Source organism: Coloeus monedula, assembly GCF_965178545.1.
Source record: "Coloeus monedula genome assembly, chromosome: 1".
Lineage (NCBI taxonomy): Eukaryota > Metazoa > Chordata > Aves > Passeriformes > Corvidae > Coloeus > Coloeus monedula.
The window spans coordinates 4,407,676-4,426,299 of NC_138781.1; the positions used below are offsets into that span (position 1 = coordinate 4,407,676).

The 18,624-nt window shown below is 48.5% G+C and overlaps 1 protein-coding gene across 1 annotated transcript; it reads left to right on the plus strand.

Moving 5' to 3' along the window:
• Positions 1–338: 338 nt before the first annotated feature.
• On the plus strand, positions 339–18,476 carry LOC309578249 (cryptochrome DASH-like; the record flags this gene model as incomplete). The annotated part of the gene is made up of 14 exons (XM_082290688.1): positions 339–404; positions 517–689; positions 1,823–1,916; positions 2,218–2,348; positions 3,347–3,495; positions 4,448–4,536; positions 6,563–6,636; positions 8,286–8,375; positions 10,440–10,519; positions 11,779–11,838; positions 12,874–13,031; positions 15,882–16,001; positions 16,984–17,160; positions 18,369–18,476. 14 exons carry the CDS (start codon positions 339–341, stop codon positions 18,474–18,476), a joined length of 1,569 nt encoding a protein of 522 aa, XP_082146814.1.
• Between the last annotated feature and the right edge of the window lie 148 nt (positions 18,477–18,624).

The window sequence follows — 18,624 nt, forward strand, 5'->3', positions numbered from 1 at the left end:
CGCGGAGCGAGGCAGTTCCCTGATGCTGCTGAGTGAAAGATGAAGAGATTTAAAAAGGTAAAGAGGTTAAAAAAACCCCCAGCAATAAGTGTGACCGGCCGGGGCAGGGCTCTGGTGAGACGCGGGGGGACCCCGAACCGAGGGAATCGACCTCGTCCCCGCCCTGCTGCCCTCCAGGGATGCTGGATAGGACTTGCCCATCCCACGGGGAAGCTCTGGGGGCGGACGCGGGGATCCGGAGGCAGCACGGCTCCTCCCCGGCGGGGCGGGATGAGGGGCCGGGCCGGGGGAGGACTGAGCCGGGCCGGGGGAGGTGGGAGAAGCCACGCCGAGGGACCATGTCGGGGACAGCGGGCACGGCCATCTGCCTGCTGCGCTGTGACCTGCGCGCCCACGACAACCAGGTAGGGACCGCCGGGGGTTTCTGTAGGAATAACCGCGCTGTTGGGCAGGATGGGGAGGGATTCTCCCTGCATCCTGCCCCGGGAGCTCTCACGGCCCTCTCCATGTTTCCAGGTGCTCCACTGGGCTCAGCACAACGCGGATTTCGTGATTCCCCTCTACTGCTTCGACCCGCGGCACTACCTGGGCACTCACTGGCACGGCTTCCCGAAGACGGGACCCCACAGGCTCAGGTTTCTGCTGGACAGTGTGAAGGATCTGAGGGAAACTCTCAAGAAAAAAGGAAGGTAGTTGAGAAAGCACCGTGCAAAATGACACATGTATTTCTATTTTCCTTCTCTTTTTCAACACATACCCGTGCTGTGACTCGGGTCCTGTCGGGTACTCTGGGCTCTGATGGTGGCTTATTTCAGAGAGGCACAGCCTTTCCATTAGGTACAGTAGGGTCCCATGTGTAGCCCCTGTTCAGGTGACCTGCTGTGGTCACCTGCACGGGGAACAAAGAGCCATCCAGGCTTTGTGCCATGTGGGTTTTGCTTTCTGGAACTCAGATACCCCAGAGGAGTGTCAGCCTTAAGTGCTTTGCCCAGAGTGCTGACAGTGGGGAACACGAAAGGCAGACTTTTGAGATGTGGGCAGTTACAGTAGCCACTGTAGCCTGGGGTCTTCCTTGTCCCTGGAGAGTTTTCCCTGGGAGCTGGCTTGAGACAAACCAGCATGGATCCTGGCTTCTGAGACTGGACAGTTACATTTGCTTTTGCCCTGTCCCACTAAACCCAGTCTCTAGGTTACTATGTGAGAAGGAGGTCTTCAGATATCCTAGTTTATGATGCCTTTAGAAGCGTAACTGGGGTAGACCAGGGCCTGAAGAATCCATTACCAGATGTTACCTGGCTTTGCAGAGCAAAAGATCACAGAGTCATAGAATAGTTTGGGTTGGAAGGGACTTTAAAGGCCATCTAGTCCAACCCCCTGCAGTGAGCAGGGACATCTTCAGCCATGTCAGGCTCAGAGCTCCATTCAGTCTGACCTTGAATATTTCCAGGGGTGGGGCCCCCACCACCTCTCAGGGAAACTTGGGCGAGATGCATCAGTCAGCTCTTGAATCTCTTTAGCTGTGAGGATGAACTGATTCACTTTTAGGTAACAGCCTGGCTTTGTGCCCAATTATCCTTTCTAAGGCATCCAGAGTGGCAGAAATGTGTTTGACACAAACTAAGCCCCAGAGGCTTATAAACTCGGTTCAGGGGCTCCTAAAAAATGCAGGCTGGTCAAATCCTGTCTGTCTGCCCCCACACACTGTCTGTGCTTTGCAGAAAACTAGAACACAAGTGCCTGCCAGGGATGGGATGAGGGCCTCTTTGTACACGTAAATAACAATAACATCAAACGTATTTCAGGCCAATATTTTGTATTTTAGTACCCTGCTTGTGAGGAAGGGGAAGCCAGAAGATGTGGTCCGTGATCTGATTACTCAGCTGGGCTCTGTCAGCGCTGTGGTTTTCCACGAAGAGGTAAGGGAAATACTTGAGTGACACAGTTAAAAGACAAAATTATGCCATGAAGGTTTCTTCCACGACCAAGTGGTGATGCAGATCCTGTGTGTTCAGAGCCTTGCTTGGCTGTGGTGATGTTAACCTTGGGGAAACTGAGTAGTTCCGGAGATGGGGACTCCCTGAGAGGGAGTCCTCGATGGGGCAAATGGATGAAGGTAAGGTGGGGAAGCATGAGGAGGGCAAGAGCCGGGACCAGGGTCAGTGTGCATGTGGGAACTGCATCTGTGCAGCCCTGGCCTCACTCTTTTTTTCTCTCTAGGCCACGCAAGAGGAGCTGGATGTGGAGAAGGGGCTGTGCCAAGTGTGTGGTCAGCACGGGGTGAAGATTCAGACATTCTGGGGGTCCACTCTTTATCATCGGGATGATCTTCCCTTCAGGCCTATTGACAGGTGAGCTGCTCCACGGTATCACCCCTCCACTGTCCCATTTGTTTCTCACTCAGGAGGGCTCCCAGTCATCTGGTCCCACGGGGAAAGGACCTATTAGTCCATCTATTTGTGCTCTTATGGAACACTGCTGTCATGCTCAGGCATACAAGGGGGAAGTGGCACATTCGTCCTCCTGCATTCTTTTGTGCTTCAGTGTGTATAAAGCCAAGGTGTGTGTTTGACCATTCAAATTATGGGACTGAAAAAGACCTCTAAGATCATCAAGTCAAACCATTAACTATGCCAAGCCCATCACAAAACCATGTCCTTCAGTGCCACATGCACCCATCTTTTAAATCCCTTTGGCAGTGGTGACTCCCCCACTTCCCTGGACACCTCGTTCCAGCCTGACCACCCTTTCTGTGAAGAAACTTTTCCAAATATTCAATCTAAACTTCCCCCGGAGCATCTTCGTAGAATCATAGAAAGGTTTGGGTTGGAAGGGACCTAAGAGATTATTTACCCCTCTGTGGGTACTCTTCACGGCTCCCTCAGTAGTCACTTGAGGTGCAGTTGATGGAGTTGAGTGATTCATGGTACTCTCTAGAAAATGTATAAAATAAAGGCAGACAAGTCAGGCCATGAAAATGACTGTTTTTCTCCTTTGACTGAAAAGGCACCAGGAGGATGTAGATTTTTTTTACACTGAGATCAGCTGTGTTAATCAGAAGTTAGGTGAGTTAAATCAGGATCTCATGGATTTCCCCATCAGGGCACGCCTTAGATTGAAAAAGCACAATTTGCATCAGAAGCAGAAAAATACTGGGCAAAGGACTGAGCTGCTGGTGGCTGTTATCCCCGGGGGCATCTGCCTCTATTGTGCCTGGCAGTGTACAAACAGGCATCACAAATTTGAGAGGACAGCCTGGAATGCTAATCCTCCTCCTGAGGAGGGGGGGGGTGTGTGGAGGAGCCAGGGCAGCCGCCCTGCAGTGAGCTGGCTGCTCCTATCTGTGCAGGTTACCTGATGTCTACACCCACTTCCGAAAAGCGCTGGAATCCCAGGCCAAGGTCCGGCCAACCCTGCGGATGACAGATCAACTAAAGCCCCTGGCTCCAGGGCTGGAAGAAGGAAGTATCCCTACAATGGAGGATTTTGGGCAGAAGGGTGAGAAAACTTAATTTGGGAATTGCTCTAATAAAATCCTGCTTAGATTCTGTTCTTAAAAATATCCTACTTAGGTCTGTTTTTAACAATGGGGTTTACAAAGCAAATTATTTCCTGCTGCTCCAGATACCCAGATGTTCAGCCAGGATGAAGTAGGTACCTGTACTGGCTGCACTTGAGCTCTGGTGGTTAATACAAACCCAGCATCTCGCACTGCACATTATATTTTGTCACAGAAAAGACGTCTCCTTGTAAAGATGCAGAGGCACCTAGTGCACAAGAGATTCATGAAAGATGTTCCCTAAGGATGATTGGGTTATCATGGCCCTTTCAGTCTGGGAGGTGCTGCAGAAGCATCTGTCTCTAGTTGCAGGGTTAGTCAGATATTTGTCCTCACACTGAAAGAGAGTAGGTTTAGATTAGATGTGAGGAAGAAATTCTTCCCTGTGAGGGTGGTGAGGCCCTGGCACAGGTTGCTCAGAGAAGTTGTGGATGTGCCATCCCTGGAACTGTCCTAGGCCAGGTTGGAAGGGGCTTAGAGCACTCTGGGATAGTGGAAGGTGTCCCTGCCATGGCAGGGGGTTAGAACTGGATGATCTTTAATGTCCCTTCCAACTCAAACCATTCTGTGATTCTATGATACATCTCTTATTGAGAACCAAAACACAAGAGGCAGTGGTTGCCCTTCAAGCTGTAACTAAGCCTCAGTTCACTCACACTGCAAACGAAGGTAAAATCCCTGTGTGGAGGAGCTGCCCTGCAGCTGGGTAGGAAACATCCTCTTAGTGATTTTTAATATGTTTGGTGTGACCCTTATTGTAAAGGAAGACCACACAATCTTTTATGCTCCCAAAGCACACATTCCCACTGCTGAGCATCCCTAGATTTTAAGCTGCCTGCCTTTGAATTGCTTTCCCAAGGGGTAACAAGGTGATGGTGTTTTCTGTGGCAGATCCTGTGACTGACCCCCGAACAGCCTTCCCCTGCAGTGGAGGAGAGACCCAGGCTTTAATGAGGCTGCAATATTATTTTTGGGACACGGTAACTCTTACATTTCCTTGCCTACATCCTCCCCCTTGTACACACGGCTGTGCAAGTGGGTGAGGCTGCAATTTCACTTCCTAATAGTATTTCCTTAGCTCCCCTATAAAACTTCACAAAGGAGAGAATTAGCATTATTTCAGTTTTTCAGAGAGACAAACTAGACCAAAAAGAAGTCATCTGGGACTGGAGAATGTAAGCCAAATACTTAGGAACCTAGTTTACTGGCCATCCCTCTGAAGTATTTTTTTCCATTAACTTCTGGGACTTGGGACAAAATTTTTTAGCTGCTTTACCTTGATTTGCTCCTTCAATGCTCATGTCCCACATCATCAGCAATGTAGTTCCTCTGTTTTGGAGGAGTGAAAAGTGGCCCGAAGGGCTGGAATTGCAACTGGGGTGAGGAACAACCAACCCAAGATCTGCCTGCAGTTACAAATAGCAGGAGGTTTCTGTAGTCTGGTTTAAAAACTTGCAGCCAATAATGACAGCTACTGTTTGTTTCCTTGCTTTGGTGGAGTGAAGCTCCTGCTGATTGCATTTTGTCAGACAGTTTTTGAACTTCTTTCTGGTCTAGTTTGAGAAACTGTCTTAAATTTCCCTTATCTGAATTGAAAAGACACGTGTGCTGATTTCCAACAGCATCAGACCCCAAGCAGCTTTGTGGATAAAGGAGGGAGCACCTCTCCAGCTGAGATGAGTTAAAAGTGTGGTGTTCCCAGTGCCTCACTGGGATAGCCTCAGGACATCCTTTCAGCTGTGTTCCTGCATTCCTTTGCTTTTGGGGGAGCATTGTCCTGGTTTAACCCCATGAGGCAGCTCAGCCCTACAGCAGCTGCTGCCTCAGTCCCTGCCAGTGGGATGGAGGAGATTCAGAAGGATTAAAGTGAGAGAAGTCATGTGTTGAGGTAAAGGCCATTTAATAGGGAAAGCAAAAGCTGCGTGTGCAGGCAGAGTGAAGGGTTCATTTAATACTTTCCCACCAGTGGGCAGGTGTTCAGCCATCCCTGGGAAAGCAGGGCTCCATCACAGTTACTTGGGAAGACAAATGGCATCACTCCAGACATCCTCACTTCCAGCTTTATATGCTGGGCATGACATCATATGGTCTAGAATACCCCTTGGGCCAGCTGGGGTCAGCTGTCCCAGCTGTGTCCTTTTCCAAATCCTTGTCCACCCCCAGCCTACTCAGGGTGGGGTGGTGAGAGAAGGAGAAGAGGCCTTGAGGCTGTGTGAGCTCTGCTCAGCAGTAAGGAAAACATTGGTGTGCTATCAGCACTGTTTTCAGCACAAATCCAAAACAGCCCCAGAGTAGCTACAGTGAAGAAAATTAACTCCATCCCAGCCAAAATGAGTACCAGTGTGTGTAGCTTCTGCTCTTGGTCAAGCATTAATATAATCAGAACTGGAAAACCTGTTCCTTCTTTTTTTGTAATGCAAACATTGTCTACCCCAGGGAGTTTAGCACTTGTAACCTGGGCAGCAAAGGAGATCAAGGGGAGATTGGTCTTTCCTCTGTACGGCAGTACAGAGTGGAATGCTCATAACATGGAAGATCTGCATCCTGCTGTAAATGTGTGGGGCACAGAAAGAACAGCAGTCAGGCTTCCTGCAGCTGAGTGCTGGGTGCTGTCAGACTGGTTCTATAACCCCCAAACAAGAAGCTACTTGGACAAGGGAGCCTGCTGCCAGTTCCACTAGTGCTTTTCAGTGGGTTACTGATCCAGAATCAGATGGGAATGGGCAGGGAGCAGCACAACCAGGTGCACAGTGCTTGTAGAAAGAAACGTGCTATAGGCTGAACGGGGAGCACAGCTTGTGACACACATCCCAGAGCTCTAATGGAAACTGCTGGCCTGATTAATCCCTGTGTGCTGGAGGCAGGAATTGGGCAGCTGTGCAATCCTTGCAGGCAGCCATGAGAGGGAGCCCAGCCCTGCCAGATTGCTCTGGCTCCAGAAGGAAAGAAAACATTTAGCAGGTTGCTTGTAAAGTATTAAAACCTTTTGTTCATTTGCTCTCACAGAACCTGGTTGCGTCTTACAAGGAGACTCGGAATGGGCTGGTGGGAATGGATTACTCAACCAAATTCGCACCATGGTAAAGATTTTTGTTGAGACTGGAAAATCCTTGTCTGCTCTCATCCCAAACTGATGTTACCTGTCTGCTGGGTGCTGCTGGGCATGGGTGGGGGTCTAGGTATAGTTCCTTTGGCCCTTTTTGTTGTGGTAGAGCAGCTCTGAGGCTGCACTTGCCTGGAACTGCTGCAGTGAGGCAGAACTGTGCCAGGAGCTGGGTGTGCTGGGAGCACCAGTGTGGACAGGGAGCAGGAGGGACTCACCATTTGCCTTTGGCTTTGTGCTGCTTTGTGTGGGAAGGGAAAGGCAGGGAAGCAACCCAGCTTCAATGTGTTGGCAGGGCTGTAGCAGAACTCAGCCTAATCCTGGTTGCCTGAATTCCTGGCAAATCACCCCACCTCACTGCCATTCTCCTTCTGTGGGGTGAAGAGACACTTCTGATTATTCCTGTTGGAAAGGATTTTTTGTTTGGGTAAATATGTTGATTTTTCATTAGGGGGTTTAGTCCCAGGTGCTAGAAGGGGCAGAGTTAATTCCAGACTGGAACTGCAGCAGCAGAACACAATTTGGGCTAAGCTGAGAGCATCTGGATTCTCCCAACAGAATTGCAATGAGAACCAATTTTCTGAGGCTGTCACGGGTCAGGATTTCTTGTTTCCAGCAAGCTTTGTGCTTTGATGGTTGCAGTGGATGGCTCCATCTGGTGGCACTTTGGGATCCTAGGACTGCTGGCCCTGTGGAAGTTTGTTATTTGTGGCCTCCACTTGAGTTTTTCCAAGCTGGCCATTTGCCCAGAGCAGCCAGTCCTGATCTGCCTGCCCCAAAATGTTCCTTTGTCACATAATCAAAATCAGAGCAGTTCAGGCTGCAGCCAGTCATTCCCATCTCATACTGGCCATTAGAGCTGGTCAACAATTAAGGAAAAACTCTTCAATGCCTTTCTTCCTGTTTTCCACAATTCATTAGAACATCCAGTGTTTCCACAAGCTGTAGTGGAAATGGCAGTAAAATGCATTTCTAGGAAAATCAAGGTAAAGGTTGTTCCTTATCGCCCTGTGTGATGGGGTTGGAGTCTGCAAGTTCTTTCCTGTCTTGCAACTGCACTGATTTGGAACAAATGGAAGGAGCCCAGTGGGTTGAAATGCCAGAGCAGGGTTTGATTCCCTAGTTTTCCTGCCAGGGCTCTGATTTTCAGCAGTCACTTGCCTTCTGTGGTTGCTCAAACGAGACACTGAGGTTCTGCAGGAAAAGGAGCCCTGAACTTACGATAAGGAGATTTGTGGTAAAAAGACGGGTAGGACAGGTAATACAGAGGTTGGCATTTGAGATCCTTTTCTGGGTTTGGCATTGGGTTTGTTAAATCATTTCGGCAAAACTTGTCAAACTTGTGTAAAATAATTTCTCTCCATAGCTTGGAGACTCCTGTAGCAGTCATACCCCAGGAAGGGGAGGATTTTGATTCTTTGAAGAGAATTCTCTCTCTTGAAGAGTTGCAGGGAAGTTACAACTTGACTAAAGCTGTTTGGGAAGTCAGGGTCAGAACTGCAAAACAAGAAAAGCTTTTTAGACAGCAACTCTAGACACAAAATTGCCCCTCTCCTCCCTCTGAGCTGACTGACATCAAGCTGTGAGTCCTGCATGGCATTCAGGACATCATTCCTCTGCTTTCAGGCTGGCACTGGGCTGCATCTCACCTCGGTACATCTATGAGCAGATCCAGAAGTATGAGAGAGAGAGAACAGCAAATCAGAGCACATACTGGTATGTCTGTGCATCATCAGCATGGCTTATTTTCTCTGAAAAGGAACCTGGCATTTCACGCACAGGAGGGTGATTTGTTAACTCTTTTAATAATTAATATTTGTTTTTCCTGTGCCTGCTGGCTGCTTCCTCTGGGTTGCACTGTAGTTCTCTTTCAGTATGGATTTATTAGTCTGTCTTTGACACCCAGGGGCTTTAGGCACTTTGTAAGTAAAGATTATGAATGCCAGTTGTCATTATTATTGCTGGGAAACCATGGTGCAAGATTTTTGAAAACAAGCTCAGCAAATCAGCACCATCCATCTCTGTGTTGTTATTATGGGCTGAATGAGAAGGAAGAATAATTTACAGATTAAAGCCAAAGGGTTTCTCATGCCAAGGATATGAGCCCAAAAGTCCCAGTGACTGTGTGACTTGTACAAATCTCACAGTGTTTGAAGGTCCCATGACCACAAGTCCAGCAAGTGGCCCCATGTTTGCTCAGCTGCCTGGCCATGACCACCACGCCAGAGCAGAGGGGAAGAGGGCACAGGGAATTGGGTTTAATGCATCCCACCTTGCCACCCATGCTCTTCCTCACCTCTCCACTGCCTGCTGTCCTGCCTGCAGGTTCTCCTGGGGGAATCTGGGGATGGTTGAACTCAGTTTATCCATCCCTGGGCTGGCCTCGAACTTGCTCAGATCTGCCCAGACACTGTGAATCAGAACCTGGAACTCTAATAGAGAAACAGGTTCATGTTAGAGCCTGGCCTAACATGAGACCTGGATGGGAAAAATCCCAAACTGTAACGTCTGTGCAAACTGGAACTAAATATTCATTTTGGTTTGTTACGTTTGCAACATGTCAAACAGCACAGTGGTTGGTGAAGAACAGGCAGCACACTGCCAACCATTCTAGCCAGAATGCTCAGTTTCATTAAAATTCAAATGACAGATAAAATATCAACACCCATGAAGTGTATGTTTGGGTTTTTTTTACTTCAAAGACAATTAAGAGAGGAAAGATTTCAAAAAATGAACATACTCCTGTTTTCCATGTAACAGTCAACCAGCCTGCTGGCAGCTGGCATGCCATGGTGATTTTAGCATTTTAAAGTGCTCAGGAATTATGAAAATGAAGCTGTCAAACTCCCAAGAAGTCAATTGTACAATGAAGTACAGGTGGCTGCACATGAGGGACTCATTGAACCTCAGTATTATGACATTACTTTTTAAGATTTGGACAGTGTCCTGTTCAGGTTGGACATGAGGAGGAGTTTCTTCACAGACAGGGTGATTAGACATTGGAATGGGCTTCCCAGGGAGGTGGTGGAGTCACTGTCCCTGGAGGTGTTTAAGGAAAGACTGGACTCAGTGCCATGGACACAGTGGTGTTTGGTCACAGATGGGTCTGGATGATCTCAGAGGTCTTTTCCAACCTAACTGATTCCCTAATTCTGTTCAGTAACCAGATTTTCCAGAAGGATCTTGTCAGCCTAAAAATCAGCTGAACAGAATGCTTCCCATATGGCAGAGAGCTGAAGCAGGCCTCTGAGGCTGATGTGCCATTATTTCATAAGAAACGCTTTTTATATAAAAGTTTTTATATAAAACTGTCTATTTTCTGTGGGCCTAGCACCTGATCTCAGGGGCTGGAGCACTGTAAACCAGTTTTGAAAGGTGTCTTAAGAGTCCCTTGCAAAGGTTATTGCTTAAGTCAATGCAAAGCTCTTAGGAATGTGCTGATGTGCTCGTTCCTGCGGAAGTGTGAAGCTGAGTCAGGCCCTCGCCCTGCTCTGTGGAGAATTACATCCCACTAGGGATGGAGGAGGAGCACGTTTCCTGACACTCTGCTCCTGCACACGAGCTAAGGAGAGCTTCCCAAGTGATTCATGCAGAGTTTGCCCTCCCTGTAATCCAGGTAAGTAGGCTTGGAGAAGGAGCTGGTGTCATGGGGAAGGTCCCTGAAATCACTTGTCGTGAATAAACCTCGAGGTGTTAATGAGGGGTTGTATGGAAGCAAAATCCCATTTCAGGAGTCATACCTGACCCACAGTGAAATACAGAGATGGCTTTGTGTTTCAGGGTCCTGTTTGAGCTGCTGTGGAGAGATTACTTTCGGTTTGTGGCCCTGAAGTACGGCAGAAGGATTTTCTCATTAAGAGGTGTGTATGGATCACCACATTGAGAAGAGAAAGGTACTCTCTTACAACAGGGAAAGTAAGAGAAGAGGCTGTTGGCCTTAAGTTGTACAAATGTTCTTCTCATAGTGCTTGTGTCACCACCCTGGGATGCTGCTGGGGACTCTCTGTTAGCACAGAAGTGCCTCAGCACCACGGTGCAGGACACCAAGCCCCAAATCTAATTAGATATGGGGAGTATTATTGACACATGTCCATGGGAAACAGCAGCACAATGAGGGTGAAGATGCTGTTTCCAGAGACATTCCACCTTTAAGTAGAATCCAGGCTTCAGGCTTCCCAAAGTTTCCCAGAGGACCTGGGATAGAGCAGGAACTGAGCCAGCAGGAGGAATCCCAAGAAACCAGATATTGCACTACATAGGAACCAGAATGAGATGCAGCTCCAGCCCCAGTGACAGGAGTGTGCATGTGAAATGGGGGTCTGAACACTCAGTGCAACAACAAATACCCAGTCCATATGTTGGAAGATGCTTGTGCTGGGTGAGCTGTTCTGCAGCTGATGCAGCACTGGCTTAGATGCCCCAGGGCAGCCTGCCTCGCATCCAGCTGTGGCTGCAGAGGGACACGTCTCCCTCAGGGCCTGTGTCACATCTGCCAGGCCTGTGTGGCTGTTCTGATGGCACTGGATGCCAGTTGTGAGCCTAATCTTGAGTGGTTGTAGCTAGAGCTGAGTTGTCCCTGCTGCCTCTGCTCCACTGCACTGAAGGCTGTAATTTCCAGTGGATCCTGCAAACATTAAATCATCCCCCGCATCTGTTCCCATCCCACTGCAGGGGCAAAATTTTACCTGGGGCTTCTGCCAGGTAATTCTGTGTTTAGTACCTGCTACAGAAATGGATTTCACAAAAATATTGTCCTGGAGTAAAGCTGAAAAAGAAAATACCAGCGTAAGCCAGAGCACATCTCCGTCCACTTGTGAGGTCTGAGTCATTTTAATTAAAAAAAACAAACAAACAAAAAAAAGGCAAACACCAGCAAAACAAACAGTCAAAATCCACTAGAACTTGAGCACCCTCTGTGTGCAAAAGACACCCCTTTGCAATACTTGAGGGGAGGAATGGATCACCTCTAAACCTCTGCAGAAGGTTTGTTTGTCACGGCACTGAGCAGCTGAGTTTCACCCTCATGCCTTGTGTCCACCAAGCACCCCTGGCTGTGTTGTTGTATGAGGAACTGACTGCCAGTGTTTCTTCATCAGCAGGTCATTATTTTCCTCCACAGGGCTTCAAAGTAAAGAGATCCCCTGGAAAAAGGACCTTCAGCTCTTCGACTGTTGGAAAGGTCAGTAGAAACCACAGGTTTGGCTGGGTGTGTTTTGTTTTCCATGTGTCTGTTGGGGCTCACGCATGCCCCACGCTGACTCTGGTCTCTGTAGGGGACCTGCCAGCATGGTCAGGGCTGGCATTTAAACTGGCATCACCAGTGATGAATGTGTGTGGCTTCCCTTCCCAGACTGAGCACCGTACAGGAGCAGCTCACAGGGTTACCCTACTTTGTGAGGTGCGCTGCAGGTAGATTTTCCTGCCCAGGAGGGAGTGTTTGTGACCTGCTGGTCCCTTCTGTTTAGTCACACAGAGGCTGACCAGCCCTTCTTATCAATGTTAGATTGCCAAGCCTGCTATGTTTGGTTCTGTTTGCTTTTGGTTAAAAGGTTACAACAGATTTAGACTAAATCACATCTTTTGTAATCCCACAGCCTTTTCTTTAGCTTTTATAACTTTGTTGTTGTAACATGAATAGCAAGCATAATATCTCAAAATTTGGAGGGACTGACAGATTAAAGTATCAGAATCGGTGAAATGCACACCTCTGTATCTTTTTTCATGTTAATGCCATGTGTACCCATTTGCACACAGGATAAAATAAATCATCCAGGCACAATAAATCTTTTCCTTAACAACGGACAAACTCTGCTTTTCAGGTACTAACCCTAGGGGATTTGTCCAGTACATCCCTCTGTTAGTCACCTGTCAAGAATCTTTCTGTTCTTGGCCCATCTCACTATTGTCTACATATTTATTTTACTCTGCAAAATTCCCTGCAACACACACGATTCTTTATCCAGTCTGAGATTTTTCTGTACCTGTTTTATTTTTTCCTAGCCAAAGCTTCTCCTCAGCTTAATTTTCAGTATGGTATCCCATTTAATTTCCAGTGGATCTTAGTGGCTGCACTCCAGCTAAACCACACTGAAATCTCTCCCTGCCACTGTGCACTGGCACTGTCTTGGAAATGGCTGTGAATACATGACCACAGGCTGGTTTATGAGTGCCCAAAAACATCCTATTATCCCAGTGCTGTCTTTTGTCTCTGCAGAGGGCAAAACTGGGGTTCCTTTTGTGGATGCCAACATGCGGGAGCTGAGTGCCACGGGCTTCATGTCGAACAGAGGGCGGCAGAACGTCGCCAGCTTCCTCACCAAGGACCTGGGGCTGGACTGGAGGATGGGAGCAGAATGGTTCGAATACCTGCTGGTAAGATTGGTCCCTTTGTGTACCTGGAGTTTAATGGCAGGCAGGAGGACAGCCCTGATTAATAAGAAAGGATACAGGTGATGATCAGTAATTTTCAGGCTGATACAAGACCACGTATATACTCTTTGCAGGGTATGAACTTCCCAAAGCTCGCATAAGTAAAGGGAATTTTGCCACAGTGAAGCTGCCATCAACCAAGATGTAGCTAGGAAGTTTGCAGTAAAAGTGTTGATCCTCTGTGTAGGGTTTTAGCCAGAGATCCATCGCACTTGAGAAAACATTCAAACATAAATTAACAATGCTCTGATTTGCTCACCCCAGAGGCTGGGGAGGAGGGGAGCCCAGAAATAGAAGATAAAAAGAAATGTGTGCTGGCACAGTGTCTGTGCATTGATATCTGTGGACAGAGAAGCCATCTAGTCAAGAACAGGCAAGTAGGGACAATAGCTGGATCAGCTTCCAGGGAGCTCCACCCTGGCTGCAGGCATCCTCCTTCATTCTGGGGTGTTACAGGCCTCCCTGCCAAGTGGAGCACCAATTGCTCTCTCATATATCAATCAGCAGCTGTGTGAGCTCAGTTGAAAGGCTGGGTCACTTCTCCAACCTCAGTCCCCATAGATTCTCATGGCACTGACTGAAAAAGGCCAAACACTCACATCAGCCTCACATTAAAGGTCTTATCTGTGGGATACAGGAGGCTACTGGCAATCAGAAAATTTTCCACTCACTCAGAGTGCTGGAGGGACAGAACAAGGCAACTGGGCTTTCTGTTATCTACAGTTAAAAGAGACCTTTTGTGTGATTGTAATTTTTTTTTAACTTCCTTGGCGCTGGGCTCTGACATGGCTTTGGCTGCAGGAGGAAACTCTGGGTGCTCTCCCACACCAGTGCCATGAGCAGCAGTGGGCTTGCACAAGAACACAGTGCAGGACTTCAGGATCCTCCAGAAAAGGCTTTTGGTAGCTCCATGCAGTGATGCTTTTCCAGATAAGAGCAAGAGCCTTCCACAAGTCTGTCCTATTCCACAAGTGAGGAAGACCTGGAAGGTCTCACACTAGAAGGATGCTCCCTGTGTTATCTACATTTATTCCTAAGGACATGAATGCTACCAGCCTTGCTGGAAGCAGGATTTAGCACTCTGCACTTGCCCTTTCACCTCAGGGAGCCCCAGATGCTGATGGACACGGTAGGTTGGTGTGGCACAGGCTGATCCCTGTGCCCATCTGTCCCATTCTTTCTGCTTGTGTCACACAGCTCTGTCACTGTGGCCTGGTGACAGAGCAGCACACAGGAGACATTGGCTTAGTGGGGAAGACATAGCTGTAGAAGGGTAGAGGCCAGTACAAAGCTGAAACTGTCTCACTTGCCTCTAAAAAAAGGGAAGCAATGCCTATTTCATCTCCAGTACTGCCAGCAAAGGCCCACAAGTGTTTGTGTGTGCCATCCACACCAGACAGGCAGGGAAACTGAGGCACAAGCCCTCTGCAACCCTCTGGAGCCAGGGGAAAGGCCAGAGACCACTGGTGTCCTGAACTGAGAATATCTCAGCTCTGACTTCATTGATCTCATTTGCAGGGTCAGGCCCCAAGGAAAGGCAGAGAAACAAACAGAAGAGAATGCCAGGAAGGGCCAAGGCTGAGGGGGAAATGAGCCTGCCTTCTCCAGGCCCCCTTGGATTTGCCCTCGCCTCCCACACACACTTCCCTGCATGTTAATCACACAGTCAGGCCTCCGATGGCATCTTTCTTCCTCTCCTTATCTCACCAGCTGGAGGAAGTGAGCTGGGAAGGGGAAGCCTGGTGCACAGGGAGCAGAGCTGGCTGCTGCTCACCCTGACCCCAGCACTCACTGGCTCTGCAGAGAAAGGGCAGCTTGACAGAGCCCATTCCCTGAGCCTTCTGCCATCCTGGTGCATTGAGCTCCTCACTCCAAGGAGTGGCTGAGGTATTGGAAACACCTCTGTGTGGACTGGCTGCTGCTGTGGCTGCAGTAAAGGGAGAAGAGAACTGCAGTGAAACAGCTCCTTCTGCCACAGCTGCTGCTTTTGCAGCACAGACACCCCTAGGAATGCTCAGAGATCCCACACCCTCCTTGCTATCACTTCACTTCCCTCCTGAGCTGGGTTTGAATTGTCCTACAACTGGAAAACTTCTGGTGTTGAATTTATGCCACCCTGCCCAGCTGAAGAGCATTCAGATGGGATCATGTTCTGCTCTCATTTGTGCCTGTTCCAAAAGCCCTGCTCCATTTTATATAAGCATCCTTGAGAGCTTTTTATTTGTTTAGATGAGGAATAACTTGACAATGGGAAAAAACTGCAGTGTTTGTATCGTTTGCATTGTCATATACACTGTGTGGTTTGTCTGCCCAGTCTGAGTTAGACTTCTCTCCAAACTGCCTAGTAGGATCTGCAGAGATGATTTTGCCAGTGTGTGGTATCTGGGTAACTGGTCAGGAAGGATTTTCTCTCACATTTGAATACTTCCTTTTGGAATATGAGCATTCAAAAGCTAGGGCTACTTGTGAAGTCTGCCAGATGATGGCAGAAAGAAAAGGATTTTCTTTAAAAGAAAGAACACTGAGACAGAGACTTTGGACTTTTATCTGTCTCATTGACCTAAGGATCATGAATTGAAGTAGCCTGGGAAGCCGATCCCAGCTGTAAGAAGCAGCCATGCAGGTCCTTTTCTGAGCCAGATGCCTGTACCTACCGTGGAGACCTCTGACCACTCCAGTCTGGCTGGAGTGAATCCCATTCAAGGAATTTTCCCCTTGAGCTAAAGGATGGATGAGAAGATTCACCAAGGGCCAGCCTAGCTCTTCTGACTGTTTTCTCCCTCTGTTCTCAAGGTGGATTATGATGTTTGTAGCAATTATGGCAACTGGTTATACAGCGCTGGCATTGGCACGTACCCACGGGACAACAGGAAGTTTAACATGATCAAACAAGGCCTGGATTACGATGGGAATGTAAGTCTTGCTTGGCTGTTTTACAGGGATGAGTGAGTGAAGGATGTGGTGTTTTTAGGCAGCAGAGGAGATCAATGCGTTGTGTGGATAGAAAACCAGTTCTTGTGTGTCCTGGCCAACAGTCAGGCAGGTTCCTTGTTGTGTACTGGAAGATGTGACTTTAACAACCTGCTGCTGTCCCCAGGGAGGCTGGAGCTCCCCATACCCTTCCTGGTCAGTGTGTTTAGTGTTTCATCACCATTTTTTTCGAGTCACAGCTACATCCCATCAGGACCTCACACAGATGCTTCCCTGAGCACGGAGCAGCTTCTTGGAGAACTCAGGAGTTACCAGAGAGACAGAATTGCTCCTTGAGAGGTGCTGAAGAGTAGATTAAACCTGTGACTCCTCTGACTATCCTCTCTTAAATGCTGGGAGCAGAAAAATTGCCCTTTGCATGTGTTTAGCCAGTGTTTTACACACTGGATTACCTGTTTCCACACTATTCTTTAGGTTCATGTCAGGCTGTGCTGTTGCCTTTGGCACTGTAGCTGGCAGGATTTAACAAGAAATCAGAAATTAGTCCTAGTAGAGGACATAGCAGTAAAGTTAATAGGAGAGATTCAGGAACACAAGAGTGTGCAGCTGAGCTAGTCATCCTAATTTCCTTCAGTCACTGGAAACTTCTTGGGAGTGACTTAAGTTCAGGATGTCCCAAACAGGACAGGTGAACGGTGCTGAAAATTCACCTCTGCCTCCCTCCTCTGCTTGCAGAGTGAGCCTGGGAGAAGAACTCCAGCATCCAGGTCTCTCTTTAGGCACTAGTTCTGGGTAGAGGGTTTAGCAGGAGGGGCTAAGGCTTGTCAGAGATAACTGATGCTGTACACCACCAGCTCTCTACGTGGAAATCCAGCTCCTCTCTTTCCCATTGAGAAAGAGCCTTGCTGGGAAGCACTTGCACATTGTTACTGAATGGATCCTGTCCCACTGGTTCTGTTTGCAGGGGGATTACATCCGGCTGTGGGTGCCAGAACTGCAGGGCATAAAGGGAGCAGACATCCACACCCCCTGGGTATTGAGCAGTGCTGCTCTCTCCCAGGCAGGAGTAACTCTAGGCGAGTCCTACCCACGGCCAGTGGTGACAGCCCCAGAGTGGAGCCGACACATCCCCCAGAGGCCTGTGAGTACTGGGAAGGCTGAGACGGGGTGGGAGGGCTCCAGGGGGCTGCTCTGCATTAGTCTCTGTGAGTTCGGCTCTTCTTTCTCAGGTGTAAAGGGAAAAAAGTTGTTTTAATGCAAGGTCACATTACATCACAGCAGGGACTGTGCAGCCAGGGTTATTTAGTTCTGTCTGTCCTGCCTGCTGTGGTGAAGGAGGCAAATTTTAGCTGCTTCTCTCTCCCTTGTATAGTCAGCAGGGCTTAGCCAGAGCATGTCCTTCAGAGCATCCTTCCCTGCCCTGGCAGTCCCACCTGAGGGCTGGGGTTTCTCCAAGGCCTCCACTGGCCTGACCACTGCCCAGTGCAGATGGACAGAAGGGAGCCATCCCCCTGTTCTTTCTCTGTTCAGGAGCTGGAAGTAAAAGCAACCAACTTCCTGCTTGAGTGTGTCCAAACTGGAGTCAGCAAGACCTGTAAATATGGAGGCTGCTCCTTGCACTTTGCTTTTTGGGTGTATTTCCCCTTTAGAATGGGGGCAGAACGAGATGTTGATCCTGCAACATGTCAAGGCTTTTATCTGCTGCCTGGGATGCTGCTCTTAGAGGAGATGGGTATGGAAGGAAATGGATGTAACCAGTGGTTGTGTATTACAAGGAGTTTTCAGCATTTTGCCTTTCTCCCGTGCATCCATCCTCCCTCCTCCTGAGTGAGGATACTTTGTGGAGGCTCAAATTTAGGTGTTGTACCAAGTTGGTGACGAATGAAGCATGTCCCCATTTCAGGTTTTAATCCCAAGGTACAGTACCAAATTTTTAGGCCAGATTCCTTTGCCATGAGTGGAAAGTTTTGTGGAAGCAAAGCCTTCTGCTTCATCCATGCTGTTGGAGGGTCTCAATTAGTGACCTCCTGGGATCAGAGAAAGGCCTTTATGCAGGAGCCCCTTGGTGAGACACTGGTTTGAGGCAGTGATGAAACTTGAAGCCAAGAAGCTTCTCCATTAGGCAAAAGTTTAATTTTGATCAACTTTCCCAGCTCACCTTACCAGAAAACCCTGGTTTCCTAAATCCCAGCCTAGAGCAGTGCCTGTCAGGCCTTTCTGCCTTTTTTATGAACTTGGGAGGCAGAAGTTCCACCTGCACGTTCTTCGTGCATGTCAGCACTGCTTTGTGACCAGATTCACTCTGCAGCATCAGTAAATATCTCGCTGTTCCTCTGTCATTTGTCACAGGGAGGAAGTCCCCATCCCAGGGGCAGGAGGGGACCTGCACAGGTGCCAGCGCAGCACAAAGACAGAGGGATAGATTTTTACTTCTCTTGCAAGAAAGATGCTTGCTGAAGGCTGGAAGAGCACTCAGTAAGAGGTTTTGCTGCTGAGGGTGCCTGGATAATGGTTAAACACCTTGAACAAGCCAAAGATAGAGGACTGGCATGGTAAAGTAAGTCAGGATCTGCCTGTCTGGTGTTCCCAGGGACACTCGCTGGAT